Here is a 22,235-nt window from a genome sequence, read left to right on the forward strand (position 1 = left end):
GTTCACCATCAACATTGCGTGCAGCAGCAACCACAGCCTCCCAGACACTGTTCAGAGAGGTGTACTGTTTTCCCTCCTTGTAAATCTCACATTTGATGATGGACCACAGGTTCTCAATGGGGTTCAGATCAGGTGAACAAGGAGGCCATGTCATTAGTTTTTCTTCTTTTATACCCTTTCTTGCCAGCCACGCTGTGGAGTACTTGGACGTGTGTGATGGAGCATTGTCCTGCATGAAAATCATGTTTTTCTTGAAGGATGCAGACTTCTTCCTGTACCACTGCTTGAAGAAGGTGTCTTCCAGAAACTGGCAGTAGGACTGGGAGTTGAGCTTGACTCCATCCTCAACCCGAAAAGGCCCCACAAGCTCATCTTTGATGATACCAGCCCAAACCAGTACTCCACCTCCACCTTGCTGGCGTCTGAGTGGGACTGGAGCTCTCTGCCCTTTACCAATCCAGCCACGGGCCCATCCATCTGGCCCATCAAGGCTCACTCTCATTTCATCAGTCCATAAAACCTTAGAAAAACCAGTCTTGAGATATTTCTTGGCCCAGTCTTGACGTTTCAGCTTGTGTGTCTTGTTCAGTGGTGGTCGTCTTTCAGCCTTTCTTACCTTGGCCATGTCTCTGAGTATTGCACACCTTGTGCTCTTGGGCACTCCAGTGATGTTGCAGCTCTGAAATATGGCCAAACTGGTGGCAAGTGGCATCTTGGCAGCTGCACGCTTGACTTTTCTCAGTTCATGGGCAGTTATTTTGTGCCTTGGTTTTTCCACACGCTTCTTGCGACCCTGTTGACTATTTTGAATGAAACGCTTGATTGTTCGATGATCACGCTTCAGAAGCTTTGCAATTTTGAGACTGCTGCATCCCTCTGCAAGATATCTCACTGTTTTTGACTTTTCTGAGCCTGTCAAGTCCTTCTTTTGACCCATTTTGCCAAAGGAAAGGACGTTGCCTAATAATTATGCACACCTGATATAGGGTGTTGATGTCATTAGACCACACCCCTTCTCATTACAGAGATGCACATCACCTAATATGCTTAATTGGTAGTAGGCTTTCGAGCCTATACAGCTTGGAGTAAGACAACATGCATGAAGAGGATGATGTGGACAAAATACTCATTTGCCTAATAATTCTGCACTCCCTGTATTCATTCACTCTCACATTCACACACTGGTGGAGGTAAGCTACAGTTGTAGTGGTAGGTTAGGTTTTGCCCAAGGACAAAATGACCAAGACAGAGAGAGCTGGCTCATCAGACAGACAAGCTCATCTTGTAACCTACTGGTTCGCTGGTCAGCACACCAGCTGACTAGCGAACCGGCTAACTAGCACACCAGCTAACTAGCACACCGGCTAAATAGCAAATCAGCTAACTAGCAGACCAGCTAACGGCAGCCACAAGCTGAAGGACGATTAAATGTAGTGGAGATATCAGAGATGACACTGGTGTGTCCGATTCACTCTTTAGCACTCTGGTCACTCCGGTGTGTCAGCCAGAACACCACTGAAGGCCAAATGATCCCAGCATGTGGAATAAAGAGCTTAAGGTTTGGTTTGAGACACTTTATTCTTTCACTGATTGATTCTTGCGGCTGTGATCATGTGTGTGGTTTCTTACAAAAAGGAAGTACACAATACAAATACATGACAAATAAGATGAATAGATAAGTTACATATCCAGTTATATGTACGTACATCAGTATAGCTAACATAACCATATATAAGGACAAAGATCACAGTACTATAATGCAGTAATGTTAAACACAAAGGTGTATATCTACATAAATCTGTCCTATCAGTGATCAGGGTACTGTAGTATACTTCCACTACATAAACTATAGAAACTAAACGACATTAGTGTGACTTTAAGTTACCATCAGTACAGACGAACTGATGGTAGTTGTACAAAATAAAGGCATTGCAATTATTGTGAAGGGCTTCCGGTTAAACTAAGATCAGCTGATTACCTCATAACAAATTGTTTGCTATAGAACGCAGCTCCCACTCTTCATTAATATCATGTACTGTAACTCCCAAGTAACCATGGTTACCCTGCCACGCCCAGTAGTCTCCAGAGAGACCAACAGCTGGTGCACGTTGTAACGCCGTGGCTTTCATAGTCTCTCCTTTTTCTACAGCTCATGTGTTCTTCTTGTGATGCTGCGTCTTGAGGGAGGCTCATACATGCCGTCATTTGTTGATCCTAAGAACGTTCCTCAGACCGACTTCTTCAACAACACTAATCGGCCTGCAGTTTGTAGCTACTCACTTCACTGTGGTGTTTGTTAGCTTGTCTTTCTTTGGTTTTATCCTGACTCCTCCCACAAGCTGATCCTACGTAGTCTGCCCAAGCCTCCCACCTCTGTTTGTTTGGGTGGTTTGTTTGCTGCCATCAACAGCGTGTAATGCATTTAAGTGATACTTCAGACATGAAGTACTGCGACAATAAAAAACTCAACTTTGCTTAAAAATAACTTTAGTTGTATCAACACTGCCCTCTGGAATAATTAGACTTTGGTGACAAACTGATGTGATCTCCATGTTTCCTTTGTTGGACTGTGGGCGAGTGTCAGAACTGGATGTACTGAGTAACATGTGGAGTTTAAATATGTGTCAGTTCCAGTTTTAGAGCTCTAAAGTGCAGCTATCATGTTAGGAATATGTTAGGAATAGACAGGAACACTGAGCACACTGAGGTCAAATCTTTATTTATCCAGTTCATCTGTAGGCTGAGCTCAGTCCATCCATTTAGTGAAATGATGTTTAAAGGTCTCCTTGTTCTGTGAGCGTGCACAGATCCTGAAGCAGAAAGCCTGGGTTAACAGAGAAATGATCATCACTGTGATGATGCTCACCATCTCTGACTGGGATTTGAGGTTTTGTCAAAGCAGCAAAGAAAGCCTGGCTATGTTGGACTGGGTGTGGAAGCAGCTCCCAGTTTGAGTTCAGGAGACAGACACCCTCTCTACTTTGACGATCAGCTTCAAACTTTCCTTTTTGATAAAACTTATAGTTAGAGCTGGATCAGGTGACCCTGAACCATCACTTAGTTATGCTGCTATAGAGATGGATAACAGATGGATTGTTGTTTTGTGTGTCTGCAGTCTGTCAGGCTGTCTGATCACAGAGGAAGGCTGTACTTCTCTGGCCTCAGCTCTGACCTCCAACCCCTCCCATCTGAGAGAGCTGGACCTGAGCTACAATCATCCAGGTCTCTCAGGAATGAAGCTTCTGTCGGCTGGACTGAAGGATCCAGGCTGGAGACTGGACACTCTCAGGTATGGAGAGAATGTCTGATATAGGAGGAAGAGCTGGAATCATTTCCTGTGTCTTTCACTCACTTCCTGTTTGTTTCCTGCAGATGAGACATGAACAATCACACATGCAGGAATATTTTCAGGGACAGACACACTAGTCTAGCTGGATAGTACATGGATATTTATGTAGGGGGTCTTCAAGGAGTCTGTTTGCAGGAACATTAATGATAACTGATAAGTCATGTTGAGAGTTTCATTAAAAGTAGACTTACAGTTAGGTAATATTTGGACAGAGACAACATTTTGTAACTTTAGATACAAGTATCAGCCATGTGTGTGTTTCCCATGCTGTATGTCCACAGTCACAGTGACAGTCAGTGACACTGACAGAAGGATGAAACAAGGCTGTGAATCATTTCAGTCTGTGTGTGTGACAAAGAGGCAGACAGGAGCAGCTAACATTTGGAAATGGAAGCTTACTGGAAACACTACATTCACGGCTGAATTCACAATAGATTTGTTCTCAAGTGCACATTTAGCAGCTAATGCTAATACTGTTTTCCCTTTGCTTTCTACAGCAGCTATTGCTAAGTAGGCCACTTTGCTCCGCTAAGGATTTGTGTGACCATGATGGAGACTCTGATAAGCTAATGCTGCTAAGCTAATGCTGTTTATGGGCCCTGTTAGAATCAATATTTCATTCTCATTCTGTTGTTTGAGAACAATATTAACGTTTCACATCATTATAACACAAGAGAAAAGGGTATTGGCATTAGCTACTAGTGCTTATTCACCTCAAATTACCTTTAGCTGCTAATGGCAGCCTACTTAGCATTAACTCCTCACTAATATAATGCTAATTTACATCAAATTAGCATTAACTGCTCATATTGTTATAAGGAAAGAGAAAACGGTATTAGCATTTGCTGCTAATAATTATTCACCCCTAATTAGAATAAGCCGCTAAAAGCAGCCAACTTAGCATTAATTCCTCACTTTGTTGTTACCCAACGGAAAAGAGTATTAGTATTAGCTACTATCATTTTTAATAAGTAAGAGAAAACAGTATTAGCAGTAGCGCATAATGCTAATTCACGTCAACGTAGTATTAGTTAATAATGGCAGCCTACTTAGCATTAACTGCTCACTAATATAATGCTAATTCGCATCAAATTAGCATTAGCTGCTCAAGTTGTTATAAGGAAAAAGATAAAACGGTATTAGTATTAGCTGCTAATAATTATTCACCCCTAATTAGAGTTAGCCCCTAATGGCAGTCTACTTAGCATTAACTCCTGACTAATGTGATGCTAATTCACATTAAATTAGCTTTAGCATTAGCTGCTAGCATCAGCCTACCTAGCACTAGCTGCTCACATTGTTAAAAGGGAAGAGAATACGATATTAGCATTAGCTGGTAATATTTATTCACCCCTAATTAGAATTAGCCACTAATGACAGCATACTTAGCGTTAACTCCTCACATCGTTGTAATGCAAATGAGGCTAACTTGCATTAAATTAGACTGCTGTTATTAGCTAATGCTATTTAGCAGTAGCTGCTCACATTGTTATAAAGCAAAGGAAAACGATATGAGCATTAGGTTCTAATGCGTATTTGCCTTAAATTAGACGTAGGTGCTAATGGCAGCCTACTTAGCATTAGCAGCTCAGATGTTGTAATGCTAGGAAAAAGAGTGTTAGCATTAGCCGTTCACATTGTTATAAAGTTAAGGGAAATAGTGTTAGCATTAGCTACTCACATTGTTAAAAAAAAGTAAGTGTTAGCATTAGTGCATAATGCTAATTCATGTCAAATTAGCATTAGTTAATAACGGCAGCCTATTTAGCATTAGCAGATAATGTTGACCTTGGGCCACTGGAAAAGTTAAGAACTAAAGATTTAGGAGTGTTTCTCGATAGCTCTTTCTCGTTTGAGAAACAAATGAATTCTGTTATTAAAACCAGCTGTAAGGTTTATATTGTTGATTGTCATTTATGCTTAGAAATATTTACTCATATATGCTTAGAGTTGTATAATCGATTGCATAATGATAGAGGTTTGATCCTGAGTAGTCTGTAAAGACTCTGTGTGCCTTCCAGAGTGCTCTGGCATGCACACACCACTTGGGGCCATGAGAGAGGTCGTACCCTCTCTTACTGATTTATGGTGTAGGACAGAGGTCTCAAACTCAATTTAGCTGGGGGCCGCTGCAGGCAGAGTCTGGGTGAGGCTGGGCCGCATTAGGTTTTCCACAAGAAAGGCATGGTTAAAAAATTCCAATCTTCTCAAATCTCTTTATTTTTATTTTTTAACACAAAATATGAAAAATGAATAAACAAATTAAGAATTAATAAGAAAATAAATCAATCTGTAATACATAAATAAAATAATAATAAGATATTTTTAGTCAGTGAACTTGTGTTTTTTTCAGTCTTCTATATCTGCTGTGTTTAGATTGAAATGTCTGTATTAACAGTTCTATAACCTTCTTCTGAACATGAATGGAACACTGTAGAAAATGAACTGTTCTTCTGAACATGGCTTCTCTTGCCTACTCCTTGCTGCTAGAGACCTGGCAGCGTTTCCTCTCGCATAGCCGAGCCAGATCTGGCCTGAGGGAGGAAGCAGTTGCGACCCTCAGTATGTCTTGAAGATGATCATCCGTAAGTCTGGACCTGTACTTGGACTTATTGAAGTTCAAAGTGGAGAAGAGCTTTTGGCACAAGTATGTGCTACCAAAAAGGCACATGGTCCGCTTGAACATTCGGGAAAGCCGAGGGAAACTAGGGCTCAAGTCTCTCAAAAATTGTCCAAGCTTGTCTGCTTTTCCACTCACCTCCCTGAACTTTGCTTTGAGTTCAGAGTTGCACTGCAGCTCAATGAGCTCCATTTGAAGCACAGAAGGGGCATCTTGCACATCAAAGGAGACGGGGTCTGCAAAAATGTGAAAGGTGGCTCTGTGTGTCTTGAAGTCAGCAAATCTGTGATCAAATTCCTCCTGTAGCCTCAAAATGACATCAACATACTCGTCAGCACTGAATGGTGTGCCTGCATCCACGAGTGCCTTGCATGCTGGGAAATGGCAAAGGTTTGTCTGAGAGAGCTGAGCTTTCCAGAGCGCCAGTTTTGTGGAGAATGCTCTCACGTTGTCATAGGCAGCACTGACAAGTTGCCCCTGGCCTTGTAACGTCTTGTTCAGTACATTAAGCTCATGTGTCATATCAACAAGAAAAGCTGAGTCCATGAGCCATTTGGGATCAGTTAGCACAGGAACACTAACTCCATCCTTCTCCATGAAGGCTTCACTTCTGCTCTCAACTCAAAAAGTCTCTTTAATACATTTCCCCTGCTGAGCCAACGTACCTCAGTGAAGTCGAGCACATCCCCATATTCTGACTCCATTTCCTCTAAAAAAGCACAGAACCTTCGGTGCTTTAAGCCCCTGGATCTGATTTGGTTGATGCATTTCACAACAATAGACATCACATTGTCAAACTTCAGGCATTTGCTGCAAAGGACCTGCTGATGGATGATGCAGTGCAGAGCAATGGCCTCCTCCACGCCTTCCTCTTCCAGTTTGTTTTGTGCCACCAGTCCATGTTTCCTCCCTGTCATTGATGGCGCTCCATCTGTTGTTATTCCAACAAACCTCTTCCATGGCAAACCAACATTCTCAATGGCATCACACAGCTTGTAAATATCTGCTGAGCGGTGGTCTGGCCATGCATTGGAATTACTGTGAGCAGCTCCTCCATCACTTCAAAACTGTCATCAACACCACGGACATACATTGGGAGCTGGGCAGTGTCGGTGATGTCTGTGGTCTCATCAAGAGCGACTGAGTATACACTGAAACATTTGGCTTTCTCACACAGTTGGTCATAAATGTCACTTGACAGGTCAGAAATGCGATCTGCTGCGGTGTTGGCAGAAAGGCTGATGTTGCTAAACTGACCTTTCTTTCCCGGACAGACTATATTTGCAGCCTGCAATATGCACTTTTAGACAAATGCACCTTCTGTGAATGGCTTCCCTGCTTTAGCAATCATCTCACTAACCACGTGGCTCCGACTGCTGCATTATTCTCTTTGGTTGCTTTCTTGGAGAAATCTTGCTGCCTCAGTAGATCTGTTTTAAGACTGGCAACCCGGTTCGCTCTCTCGTCTCCCTGGTATTTTGCATCCAGCTCAGCATGTCTAGTTGTGTAATGACGTTTCAAATTGTATTCCTTGTGCAGCGCAACTTTCTCTGTGCAAATAAGACAGGTCGGGGTGCCCCTGTGCTCAACAAAGAAATATTGCATTTCCCACTTTTCCTGAAATTGTCGGTGCTCATCACCAACCTTTCTCTTCACCGCAGGCTTTGAAAAAGACATGTTTGGGGCTATGTGACATTTATAATTCTACTTGGTGTCACTGTCGCATTGAAGTTTCAATCAAGCGTTTAGCCGACGGACGGGGAACGTCTCAACGCGTAGAGAACGTCATTTCTGCTTCTTTTTCTTGCAACCGTAGCACGGCGATCGGCAGATAAAAAGCCGGTAGCAGTTGTTACGAAATCAGTTTTACCCCGGTTCTTTTTATTCCTCGAGCATCCAGAGATGGCACCGGACTCAGTAGTCATTTTTACAAAATCTTTATTCATCTTTATTCATCTTCATTTAAGCATGCACTTCTAGAAGGGAAGATGAGGCCGGTGTCCCTCTGCAAAAATCTTCACCCCTTTGTTAGTTACAGCCAGCTTTATAGAAGTGACCCCATTATAAAACCCCCTACGGTGTGCTGCAAACTCTGTCTGTGTCTATGTGCACGAGCACGTGAATGCCTACATGTGCACGTTCCCACGTGTCTATGTGAGTGTAAAGTGTCATACATTATCAAACTAACATTACATTTTCATATTAAGGTGGGGCCAAAAACTATCGTCCTGCGGGCCGCAATTGGCCCTCGGGCCGCGAGTTTGAGACCCCTGGTGTAGGAGGACACCTGCTCTGTGTCTGGTTAAGTATAAGAGCCCTTTGTTAGGGGGACCGCTGGACTCTTAGCACCAGCTTTGGGGTCACAGGGTCACATCTGGAAAACACACACACACACACACGCGCACACACACACGCACACACACAGACACACACACAGACACACACACACGCACAGACACACACACGCACAGACACGCACACACACACGCACACAGACACACACGCACACAGACACACACGCACACAGACACACAGACACACACGCACACACGCACACACACACACGCACACACGCACACACACACGCACACAGACACACACGCACACAGACACACACACACACACGCACAGACACACACGCACACACAGACACACACACACACACACACACACACACACGTACACACGCACAGACACACGCACACACGCACAGACACACACACGCACACACACGCACACACACACACACACACGCACAGACACACACACACACACACGCACACACACACACACACGCACACACAGACACACACACGCACACACAGACACACACACGCACACACAGACACACACACACACGCACACACAGACGCACACACACGCACACACAGACGCACACACACGCACACACAGACACACACACAGACGCACACACACGCACACACACGCACACACAGACGCACACACACACACAGACACACACACAGACACACACGCACACACAGACACACACAGACACACACACACACACACACACAGACACAGACACAGACACACACACACACACACACACACTATGCACAGACTGGTACTCTTTGTTCATACCTGTGTAAGACGTCATAATGAACTTGTGCATATTCATGTAAGCTCAATAAAGAGCAGTGTTACGAGGGAGCAGACGAGAGCGACTGAGGTCAAGTGAAGGAACGGCGCTGTCACAGTTCTCTCCCTCATCAATTGTCTGGTTCCAGCGGTGGGTCTGTGCTAGACGACCCATCACCAGCTTTTTCCACTGGTTACCAGTACGTGGTAGAATCCACTTCCAGATCTGGTTGTCTTTAAATCTGTGAATGGATTGGCTCCATCTTATCTCTCTTTAACAAAAGAATCCAAGTGGAGCCCTCAGGTCTGCAGATAAGCAGCTTCTGACCAGAACTAGACGTAAAAACAGAGGTGAGCTTTATCGATGGCTGCAGCCAAACTCTGGAACAGTCGCCCTTCACATCAGGTCGTCACCAACACTGGACATTTTTAAAAGCCGGTTGGAAACACATTTGTACTCTGTAGCTTTCAATCCTGACCAGTCTTTATAGTCATTACTGTGTATGTTTCCTATTTTCTCTCTACTCTGTGCAGCACTTTGGCTCAAGCTGTTTTTAAATGTGCTGATAAATAAATGTAGATTTCTTTGAATAAAACAGTGGAGCCGAGCTTTGAGCTCAGTGTGTAACAGTGTGTGTGTGAGAGCCATGTAATGTCCATGTGTGCATGCTGACTGTGCTGCTCTGACCCCCCTCCTCCTTTCAGGGTGGAGCCTGCTGGAGTCCGATGGTTGAGACCAGGTCTGAGGAAGTGTAAGTGTGTTTTTAATGGGATTCATGAAAACAAAGCAGCACACATTCAACCATCTTCATCATGTCAGGAGTCATCATCAAAGTGTCAATCAATGAACAGATGATGGATCAATAACTGCAGCTGGATTGTGTTTGTTCTCTCCATCAGATTCCTGTCAACTCACAATCGACACAAACACAGTGAACACAGAGCTCCAACTGTCTGACAACAACAGGAAGGTGACACGTGTGGAGGAGGTTCAGTCATATCCTGATCATCCAGACAGATTTGATGTTCGTCCTCAGCTGCTGTGTAGAAATGGTCTGACTGGTCGCTGTTACTGGGAGGTCGAGTGGAGAGGAGACGTTGATATATCAGTGAGTTACAGAAGCATCAGAAGGAAAGGAGACAGTTATGACTGTGGGTTTGGATACAATGATCAGTCCTGGAGTCTGATCTGCTATGATGATGGTCCTGGTTCTGTCTGTCACAATAACAGAGAAACATCCATCTCCTCCTCCTCCTCCTCCTCTGTCTCTAACAGAGCAGCAGTGTATGTGGACTGTCCTGCTGGCACTCTGTCCTTCTACAGAGTCTCCTCTGACACTCTGATCCACCTCCACACCTTCAACACCACATTCACTCAAACTCTTTATCCTGGGTTTTGGGTCTTGTCTCCTGGTGACTCAGTGTCCCTGTGCTGAGTGGAGTGTAAAGAGTGTCTCCTGTTACAGAAACACTCTGACTGTTGAACAGATAGTTCAGTCTGTACATGTCTGTCTCTTTCACTCACAAACACGTTTTCAGATTCATGGATTCAATCAGTTGATGTTTGAAACTCTTCTAAATGATTCCTTGTAAACTTCTTCAGTCACAAACAAACAGGAAGTGATGTCACATGTGTTCCTGTCCACACAGCAGAATGAGTCTATTGCTGACAGTGATGTACAAACAGAGTGAGCATTTCTGAGGCCCAAAATAAACTGAGTAGTTCACTGAATGAACAATGGACTGTGAGCTCAGTTCCTTCATCATTAGTATGGATTATATATGTATATGTATTATATTAGTATCATATATATCAGGTGCTGCTGCTTTCAGTCATTGTGCAAATGTGCTGTTTGTAAGCTTGTAAAGCTGCAGTCAGCTGAGACTGAAGAAGTCACCTGATCAGTGAGCAAACGTTTCTGAAAAGGTCCAGATGAACAGAATCAACCTTTTGGGATCAGCCAGCAATGCAGCATCATTGTTGTTCAGCTTCAGAGGTTTGCAGGAATGAACTGATGACCAGAAACAGCTGCAAAGTCCAAGAAAATACCAGCTGGAGTTCAGCTGCATTTGAAGAAGTCAAAGAAAAGTAAGGATGGCAAAGGGCGACGTTTTCTTCCAAAGAGCTGCAAACATGGTCGACGCCTCATTAGAAGAATCATCTGGACATTTGTGAGGAACTCTAACCAAGAAAGCAACGTCACACAGATCCAACAGACAGTTTCCATGACTGCAAGTGTTGAGTGGAAAAATGCTACATTGCATTATTGCATCCTCTCACCACAGGAGGCGCTGTTGGCACCACTGATTGCTGATCAGCTGTTCTCTGATGATCTGATTGATACTGTGAATAACGGGACTCACTGAACTCTGTGACACAGTGAAGATTACAGAGTTTAACTTCAACATCTGACTGACGTCACACAGACAGAAGGATGAACCAGTGAGGCACAGAACACAGTTACTGGAGATACTGGATCAGCTCCATGTGAACCTCTGATGGAGAAGCTGCTGAGCCAGAGAAACATCAGGACATGACAGCAGCTGCACTTATCTAACAACATGTAGCAGAGCTGATCTATGTTAGAGGATCTATCACAGCAGCTGAAGCCAAAGTCCAACACTGGATACCAGCTGAGCCTGTGCTGAGTGTAGTGTTACAGGAAAAGGGCAGAAACACTGGTAGCTCCCAGTGATGCTGACTGGGGCACAGAGCTGAATGATGCAGCATCAGGACACTGTTTCAGTCTGACTGACAGAGAAACCTGTAGCTGTATCTACATGTGAGGCAGAGGCCACACAAGCAGCTTTCTATGTTTCACAGTGACTGAGATCTTCAGTGGGGGTGGACATGCTCCTGTACAGACCTCTGAGGAGAACCAAGGTGCAGTCAAAGAGTCCAGTCTGTCCTCACAGATGTGAACATGTGCTTTCATCAGGTCTGCTGTCAGCTAGCAGGCTCACATCAGAATCACTGTTCCTGAAAAACACAGTCTGTGTGACATCATCAGTCAGCTGATGGTCCCAGATCTGAATGGTTTCTGTCTCTACTGAGGAAGTCAGAGAATATCACTGAGGTGTGGATCAGGTCTGAGTGAGCTGTGGAGGGACAGCTTTAAACAGTCCACAGGTCTCACGTCCTGCTCAGTCTGGTAGCAGATACCTCGTATTGTTCCAGATGTGCTGACATCAGCAGCAGCACAGCTGTGTGATACCATGAATCTCAGTTATTGATCCAACACACAGTAAATACAAAGATCAGGATTTCTGAGAGTAATCATTATGAGTCTGAACACATGATCACTGAATGTTAGTCTCCACAATAATAAGCTAACACAAGCAAACACAGCTTTCAGCTCTTATTTTGAAACTGGCTTATTTAGAGAGCTGTGATGTGAGCGTGCCTGGCTCTGAGGCACTTGGGTCAGCCTCTGTTGTTTAGAAGTGTTACAGACTGTGAATGACACAGACCTGTCAGTTTCCATGTTTGTCTGTAACACAGCTCAGGGGCTCCATGCTGAACGCATCCATCCAGTGTTATTGATCCAGGACTGATACCAGCATTGGGATCAATACTACAACACACAATCACATGTGTCCACGTGATGCAGTTTGAAGAGCAATCAGATGTCTCTGTATGAGGAGGCGGGGTCACAGGAGGTTCACAGAAACTCTGCAGCAGCATCATCAGCTCACATGGAAACTTTGATGATTCACTTCTGTGGTGTTTTTACAGAAACACGTCACAAAATTAGCTCCACCTGTTTTGTGAGCTTTGAGTTTCTTGTCTTCATCCTGGATTCTTGTGTTGCTGTTTTTACACACAGCAGATATTTCCTGGTTGCTTCCTTGATGACCACATGAAGCTTTCTGAAGCTTGGATTGAAAACGCTTCATTACTCAAAGCTTTCCAACACAGGCCTCTGTGCTGCCATCTGGTGGACAAACATGTGAAGTGCAGCGTGAAGCTACAAATGAAACTGCTTCAGCTACGTTTATATATAACATACTATAACCTATATAATGTGGAGATCAGGGAAATTATTTTGTTGCTACTGTTAATAATCATCATCATTACCATTGCATTAATAATATAATCTACAGCATTGATATTGCATTCAGATGTTTAAACATTTTGGTACCCAATTAGCCTTTACTACAGGTGCAGTTATAACCACTTTAAACTGTTGAGTTGAATCTATGATCTTAAATGCTTTTGAATGCTTGTTATAATCTTAAGTGTGTATGGGCTGATTCTGTTGATTCTGAGTCCACTCTGTGCAAAGTCTTGACAGGAAACTGCAGGTTTGCAGAGCGTGCTTTTGCAAAAGTGAAACTAAAAGCAGAGTGTAAGTGCAGCTTATTCTGAGGAGCTGTTTGGATGATGCTATTTGAATAACCAGGTTGTTCATTATTATCTTTTATACTTTTATATTCTTTTATTAAGCTTCTAGTAGAGGTTCTTGATTAAAACATTTATTCAATATACTACATATATAGTTTTAGTAAACTGCTGACACATGTGAGAGTGGCCTCTGTGACTGCGAGTGTTAGTAGGTGAGAGGTGACACAGAGTGCCAAGTGAGGTCGTGACACACACACACATAGTAGATACATTCAGTTATAGGTGAGAGGTTAATCATGTTTGCTTGCAACTGCGGGCGTGCAGAAGTGGTATCTTACTGCAGAGCATGGTCTGTGGTTTTGGAGAAGCGGCAGTCAAAAGGTTGACAGGAAACATCTGCCATGAAGATAGAGATAATGTTCTTTTCAAACTGTGTTAAAAGTCATTGTGGTTTTGATTTGACGTATGTATGTATGTATCTGTGTGACGTTGAAGGGGCGTCATTAAATCCAAACCCCGATGGTATAAAATATCTGTTTATGCTTTGATTAGTCGGAGATCAGCGCTGTCTGCGTACGGCGCTGGTCCCCCCACGCGTGTGTTCATTAAAATCAATTGTTTGATCAAGCTCTTCTGGACCTGGTTGTTTGTACTCTCCTTCCTCAATATTTGAACCTTAACAATAACTATATGTATAGTGTATTATGTAGGTGTTAGAGCTGGGGGTAGAACTGCTGATGGCCTGGTTGTTATTTATGTTCCCCATGGTTCACCAGCTCTCACACAACATCAGCACCAATGATCCACGTCCTTATAAACCTCTGAATCAGGTCCTGAAGCAGTGACGTCCTGAGTGAAGACCTCACTGATCACATGACTCTGGTCACCTGGACTCAGTGTTTCTGAAGCAGTGTGCTGGGTTTTTAAAAATACGTGGCTGCTGCCTGATGTTGGGCCCACAGAGGAAGACGACTCACTCGCTCTTCTTCACTTCCTCCTTAAACATGTGGAAGGAGAGCAAAGTGCTGCCAGACTCTTATTTCTGACAGGAACAGAAGAAACCACAGCAAACTGGTCCAGTTCTTCATCTTCATCACAATCTGTTTATTTCTGATGGTGTCTTCAGTCTGAGGTTTGAAGTTTCCATGTCTGTGTGATGTGTGGTGTGAAGGCTGCTGGTTAAACTGGGACTCACTGTTTAAAGCACTGAGTGCTCATAGAGAGATGCTCCATGAGTCCCAGTACAGACTACAAACATGGTGGAAACTTAGCTTTGATATCCACACACTCTGCACGTCTGTGAGTAACTGTGATGAAGATGTGCAGAGATCTGTGTCCAAACAGGAGAAAGACTGTAAAGACTCTGTGCTTCTAACAGCCTCTGTTAACATATGTGAGGCTGTTTGTTGTTGTTGCCATGGAGCTTTTCACTGTTTGGGTCAGCAGGTCATGTGATCAGGTTTGTTCTGCTGGACGATGGTTCAGTGTCAGGTTTGTTTGCATTCATCAATAAATATCTAAATAAATCAAAGACTCCATGTTTGTTCTTTCATCATGTGACCTCTGCTCATCCATCTCTGTGTGTATCAGGATACATTTGGTTCATAATACACAGAAAAATCAGAGTTATTACCTGTAATAAATGTGAAAGATTCCTGCAGTGATAACCAGGCAGGACTGAAACACATCCAAGCTGTCACCACGGTAACAGCACCGTCCATCCACAGGTGAGGGGAGGAGCAAAAAGAGGGACTTTGACCATTTTATACTAAAAACACTCAACTAATGTTTCTAATATGAAACAAATAAGCCCACATTAATGTGAGCGTTTATTAAATAATAATAATGATGATTTCCTCCTGATCTCATTTCCACAGCAGAGAAAACTGTGGTGTATATTGAGGTGGAGGGTGTGGTCTGTGGCTCAGGTGTAGAGTGAGGGTGGGGTGCACCACAGCAGCATGCTGGGACTGCTGAGGGTGGAGGAGGGAGTGATGATGACATCAGAGCTGCAGCACAGAGACCAGTGAACACACAGTCTGTTCATCTTTGCATAGATACAATATACAGCACAATATTGAATGACAGACACGCTGTGGGAGCTTCCACAGATACACTGACGTCAGCATCCAGAGTCCTCCTGCTGCTCCCCCCTCAGAGCCCCGTGATCAGCACCAACACATTCAGTTAGATGACAGAGTCCAGCTGCAGCTAGAATCAGCTCCCCTCTGTGAACAACAGCACAGCGTCAGTGTTTCACACTCAGTGAAAGGAGGAAACAGCAGAAGAACACCATGTGTGCTACGTTTCCCAGGACACACTACAAACTGCACAAATACAGAGCAGCACGTGGAAGGACCTGGAGCTGCATTTACAGAGCTGCAGACAGCGTGATGTCCTGTATGGACAGGTGGAAGGAACCAAGTCCTCAGCTGGAACACTCGTGTTTGTCCACAGACAGGAAACACAGCAGGAAACTTCCTCACAGAAGTGCAGCTCATGGATAACACACTTCCTGTCAGTCAGAATGAGGCTGCAGCCAAACACAGAAAGGTGTTTTTGTCCAGATGAGCCCAGAGAAGAAACACGAGTGTTCACAGACATCAGAAGCTCAGAGAGGTGAAACATGAGGTTGGAGTCCTCGTCAGCATCCAGAAGAGCTGCTGTGAAACCCTGAGTACTCATGACAGACTCTGATGGCACAAACACATCATGATTCAAACAGAAAGACAAACATGGAGCTCCTGATCCTCCTGCATGAGAACAAGCTGACATGAGCGCTGTGTCTGAGAGTGTCTCCCTGTCACAGTGACAATAACACAGCTGCTGCTCACAGTCATTAAACTGACCTGAGGTCAGCTGTGCTCCTTACATATGAACCATGTGACCTCACATCAGTGCTGTGGATGACTGTAGTCATAGAAGAGTAGAGCTGTAGCAGGTGGTGTGAGGAGGAGGTGGTGTATTCTAGTTAACGCAGTACTGAAACACTCCAGCAGAGGGCGCTGTTAAGTCCTTATTGTAACACAGTTACTGTGTGCAGTTAGACTTCATACATAATCTGCACTTATTTCCATCAGACATGCTGTCAGTAAATGATTGGTTTCTATTGATTCTACTTCCTGTTGACTCGTTTGATGACAGTGAAACAATCACAGCTGATTGTGTGATGATGTAAACTGTCACTGTTACATTCAGTGTGTGTGACATAATGTTAGTGCAGGCTGATAACAGCCTGGTTCTGTTAGAAACACATGAACGTGTCCATAGATCAGTGTGTGTTTAACATGAGAGCTTCAGCCCTGCTGATGTGTTAAATAAAGACATGCAGGAAAACTGATGAGACTCTGAAATAACTCTTTATATTTATAATGTAACTCTGCATCAAAAGAACAACAAAGGATCCCAGACAGGTTTCTGTGAACAAAGACCATTCTGATGTTTCTGTGTTTCTAACACTTTGACATTATTAGTAAACAGACTGCAGTGAGCAGCATTTATAAAGAGCTTCTATATAAAGATATGACAGCTGTTTGACAAGTTTATCACTCTGTGTTTGGACCTGATCAGTCCAGCTGTTTACTTGAAACATGTTCATTTACCTGTTCTGTTATATTCATGTTCTTGTCTCTGTTGAAAACACATTTTAATGTCCCTCAGATTTTTCTCCCAGATGAATAAATATAAAAATGACACAAACTGACTGCAGCTACTTTTTGTCCTTTCTGTCAAAAACCTTCATGTGACTCATGAGAGACACGTTTCAGCTGTTTGTGACAGATCAGAGGCCAACAAGTCATTTATAACACTTTCCATCATTGTTTAAAGTTCTCAGTGTTTCTGTGTTGCTGCGTATAGGATCTCCCAGCATCATCACTGTGCTGTCCAATCATTGTGTGCGAGGTTACCCTTATAGTGCGATGTGTGTTTGCACAAAGAGAAGCATGTGTGTCAAATATAAATAAGCACAGAACAGAAACAGCTGCTCGTTTCTTCTGTTTAGAGTCAAGTTAGTGTTTTGTGTCTTTGTTTGAGGCCTGATGTCGAGCAGAGGTGTGTGTAACTGCACTGCTCTGTTATATGTGTGAAGTGTGTGCTTCTCTTCAGCATCATCTTTGTCACTGCTGATTCCTTTGTGTCATCATGTGTTGAGAAGAGAGAACAGTTATAACGGAGGAGCAAAAGGAAGCCCTGAAATCTGCATCAACAAGGAAGTGTTGGCTCACCAGTGATCCCAGCAGAGCCACTGGTTTGGCTCCAGTTGTTCTAGATTCAATGATGTTGTTGCTACAGATACATGTCAGCATCTTTATTGAATTTAATATGAAGCAGAAATGGTGTCATTAGGAGAAGAAGAGGAGAACAAGTCCGGCGAGGAGGCAGCAGCTCTTAAAGATGAAACAGCAGCTCAGCCCTGAGCTCAGAGAGCTGCACATGAAAAAGCTCCTCAAGCAGATCCTGTCAGAGGTTTGTCATCAACAGGAGGAACTGTTCACATCATAGGATGAAGATGCTGTCAGCTGGATGAAGAAGGTTATTTAATGCAAACGTTCACACTGAAGTCAAATTGTTGTCGTGTTGAACAGATTCATGTACTGATCGTCTCCAGAATGTTAGAAGAGCTTCAATGAATCATTAGAAACAACTTACAGCTGCACAGCTGTGTCAAACACATCTGTGTGTCATTGTGGGATTGTTGTGTTTCTACATGTGACACACGTCTAAAACATGCACACAATCTGAACACAAACAGGGACTCATGTGTTCCCACAGCCAGATGCTGAGAGCCATTTCCTTGTAGTCCTGTGTCTACATACATGAACCATTAGATGTTATTGGAATGATTGTCAGCTCTGATAGTTTCATGTGTGTTTAGCTGGACGCTGTTTGATCCTCGACATGTTTAAAGGTGTCCAGTCCTGAGACACTGGGGCTGGAAACAGCTGTGATGTCATTGGACTGTCACACAGACAGAAGTGCATGAAGTGAGCAGCCGAGGAGCCGCTGATGTTTTGGATTCAACAGCATTTGAAAGGTCGACACAGACACATTTGCACACAGAAAGCTGAATCTGTCATATGCCACAGTGAACTCACTGTTCAGTGTTTTTCAGGAAGCTTCTTAACTGCCTCTGCTGCCAAACAAGCAGCTGATGTCCTTGAGAAGAAGCTGAAGAAGTCTTCAACAACAAATACAGGAAGTGGACTTTCAAATACTAGATTCACTTTAGACTCACAGAGAAATGACTCAACCAGCTGTGTTTGACTATATGAAAGGTCAGTGTGTGTCTGCACACAGACTGTTGTGTTGGACTGTTATTCAGTTGTCTGCTGAATGTTTTCAAATGTCTGCATCTCAGCTGTGATGAGGCTGGGGGTCATGGGAGGCCACCGTAGCAGCCTCTTCAACATCATGACATCATCATAAATGCTGCTGGACTGTCTGATGGGCTGACGGTGAAAAAGCCGTCGGGAAGGAAACAGAAGACATTTCAGAGGCTGCAGCAGATTTCTTTGATTCGGGGCCTTTTTCAGCTTTATTGGACAGAGCAGTGAAGATAAGTGACAGCAAAGCAGAGAGAAAGGGGGCGTGGCCCGGGTCAAAGCCAGGCCAGCTGCTCTCCACCTCGTGGTCACCTGCTCATCCTAGTGAGCTCCACCAGCAGCCCTTTCACACACTTTACACTGTCAAACACTGTGTGTGGACCTCAGCTAACAACAGGCTACATTTAAGTCTGGACTACATGCTTTTATATTGTTTTTATTCCATCAGCAGCTCAACATCATGAGCAGCTTTGACATAAAGACATCAAACTCAAGCTGACTTTAAACTACTTTTAATACAGGGGCTCAAAAACAACAACATCTTTATTATATATCAGGACAGAAAGTCATTTCATCTCAAAGGGAAACAGCTTTATTTGGAATAACCAGCACTATCAACTGGTTTGGGATCTCCACCAGTTTCATGTCTTTGCAGCTTCTCCAACAAAGTTCCTGTAAAATCAGCATGTTTGTCTTTATTGCTTTGATAGTGATTGATTATTCAGTCCCAATCTGCTGTCATCTAAAGAACAAAATGATGTTTCTATGAGTCACAAAGCTCCAGATGTTGTCGGCTTCACAAAGAAAACAAAGAACTTAAACACAAAGTGTTTGGAGCCAAAATGTTCCCAAGCTGCTCTTTTTGAAATGGCAGAGGTACAGTGGTGTCTAACAGCACACTGTGGAAGGCAAACATGTTATTGTTGGATGAAACTTCATGAATCCTTTGTAGATTTGAGCTGTTGGAGTCTTTCTTTTCTCTTCAGGTGTACAGATGCTGAGGAGGCAGGTGAAGCAGGTGGAGCTGTTGTGATGCTGCAGAGGGTGTGTCTTAGTAACTCTGTGAGGCAGAACTGGATCCAACATTGTGGATGTGTTGATGTTGGAGCCATTAAGAGTCTCTGGCCACACTGTAGGATTTCCCTTTGATCCACTGTGGGGGCATTTTGGAGTCTGTCAGTGAAACTCTTCATGTTTGTGTTTGACTCCAGTTTATAGAAACAGAGAAATGTGTCATGCTTTTGTTCGGCCTCCACAAATACACACATTTGTTCATTGGTTGGACTTTTTGGAAGGAGACACATTGAAAACCATGTTAATAAGATCTTGTTGTTTCCTGTGGATCCGACACAGAGAGTGGACTTCAGACAGAAAGCGTGGAAGAGATTTTAGAGGCCGTGTGTGGCAACAGGAAGTTTCTGTGTGTTTGCTGATCTTACATGTGGAAAACAACACGTGATGTTTGTGAAGTTCTACAATGATCATTGTTCTCACAGCATTTTGAGTGGGAACAGTTCAAACTGGGAGTAGTGGGAGTTATTTACTGATTGAAACAAGCTGAATGTTTCTGTGACGATGAAGATCAGCAGCTCAGCTGATCAATGAACTGACATCTATCAGTCGTTTCATGAGATGAAGTCATCAGCAGACATTTGTTCTGACTGTGTGATGAATGTCAGAACGTCAGGGCTCTGCTTTAGTCACTGCTTGATGATCATTGGCTCATTGTTGAATCCAGGGCCCAGTCTGACCTCTGACCTTTGCTGCAGGTCTTCTGTGTTATCTCCACTTTCATGTCTGATCTTCTGCTGTATCGTCCAAAATAAACATCTGGATCATTTCCAACACTTCAGCAGATCTTTAGTTTGGGCAGTGCAGCACAGAATAACACATATTGTACTATACTGCCCACTTCCTGATCTTATTGGATCTGTGTGTGAGGTTGGTGAAGGAAACACATGTTTACTGAGTGAGTCGCTGCCATTAGGAACTAGTTTTTATATCACAGCCTGGAAATCACACAGGACCATTTCTGCAAGTGAAAAGTCGTCATTGGAGGAAAATCATTGTGTAGTTTGTGCGACTGAAGAATTGTCCCAACTACATGTGCTGCTGACCCTTGACCTTTTCTTTAGGTGCACAGAGGAGTCTGTGGGAACATCCAGAACTGAGGCATCTTGTGTACAAACGTGTTCAGACCAGATGTCAAATGATGTCAGATGTCATCCGTGAATGGATGCAACTGTGGATCGTTCCAATAAAATGAGGCAGTTTTGTAAGTACAAGCCCACTACAACCCATCATCAACATTTTAAATTACATTATACATCTTCACTGATATAAAGCACCACTATTTTAACCTGATTCACTTTTTCCACCCTAACAGTTCATTCCTCAAATCAAACAAGATATTTGACCCTAAAAAAATGCATCAACAAATAATTTTGTAATAAAATATTTATTCTTCAACTTTTACAAGTGAAATCAAACAAGTGTGTTTAAGAGTGAAACCAGAGTGGAAGCTGCTCATATAGAGTCCAACCCAGGCTAAAGTAAGCTGAGTAGAGCAGCACCATCAAAGTGTCGGCTCTCTGAACACGGTGCAAGATCGCCATCTGCAGGACAAAACTAGTTTTTCTCGCCCTCCTCGTCAACATCAAGATGATGTCATCGTACAGCAACTGATTCCCTGTCCGTCTGGAACAAAGCATTTACATTAAAAAAGACATTTACAGAAAATACAAACACCAACAACACATCTCATCATCACATGATATTTTATTATTTATTATATTATATATTTTTATTGTACCATCAACATCAACAAATACCAGCATATTTTCTTTGAGATTGAGTAGAGTGGACCTTTCCCTTGGTTCACTTCCTGCTCGCAGCATCAGCTGACCTCTGACTTCCTGGTTAAGGTCTCTCAGCGTTGACTGGAATATCAAATCGGACTCACACCATGTTCTTGTAATGTGGTCATGTCTGTCAGCTGTTTGAAGAGCATCTCTGGCCTAAACACAATAGGAAGAACAACAACACGGCAAAAAAAACAACAACACATTTCCATATTAGATGAAGGGCACCGTAACTGGAAATGGTAACATTCATCTGATGCTGCTTTGGATTTATCTTCTGTTTTAGACCAACTTTGATCACTTCGAGCCATCTTAAGTCCGTTTGTTCTAACTTCTCACTAACATCTCGTATGATTTCAGATCCCTGCTGTTCCCCAGCTGCCCTGTAGGTTTGTGCTTTGACCTCCAGAGGGCGACAAATCAGCACAGACAGAGAGCTCCATTCAAACTTTGCTGCCATCAGGAATAATTCTTCAAATATAATCATCAGTGTTTGAGCAGTTATGATATCAGGGACAATCTAGACATGTGTGACAATACTGAACATGTCACATGACACACCTCAAACATCATGTGATCCACTCTCAGTCTGCACTTTCATTCATGACTTCAACAGGTTGAAATGAGCTTTGAA

The 22,235-nt window shown here is 43.4% G+C and overlaps 1 protein-coding gene across 7 annotated transcripts in view; it reads left to right on the top strand.

The window, feature by feature from the left end:
* Window positions 1-22,235, top strand: part of LOC146606847 (protein NLRC3-like) — a 1,106,670-nt gene that overhangs the window by 149,235 nt on the left and 935,200 nt on the right. For 5 of the 7 annotated variants that reach the window (XM_085349221.1, XM_085349201.1, XM_085349205.1 and 2 more), the window contains 3 exons: window positions 3,116-3,289; window positions 9,777-9,823; window positions 9,972-10,507. The exons of the other annotated variants lie outside the window; for them this stretch is intronic. In XM_085349221.1, coding sequence (XP_085205347.1) covers window positions 3,116-3,289; window positions 9,777-9,823; window positions 9,972-10,507 — 757 coding nt within the window. Of the gene's footprint in view, window positions 1-3,115; window positions 3,290-9,776; window positions 9,824-9,971; window positions 10,508-22,235 lie in introns of those variants that run through there. 7 annotated transcript variants of the gene reach the window in all.

The sequence above is a fragment of the Diplotaxodon limnothrissa genome, unplaced genomic scaffold (assembly GCF_057381915.1).
Source record: "Diplotaxodon limnothrissa isolate DT_005_m unplaced genomic scaffold, D_limnothrissa_male_GT1.1 unmapped_scaffold_4, whole genome shotgun sequence".
NCBI lineage: Eukaryota > Metazoa > Chordata > Actinopteri > Cichliformes > Cichlidae > Diplotaxodon > Diplotaxodon limnothrissa.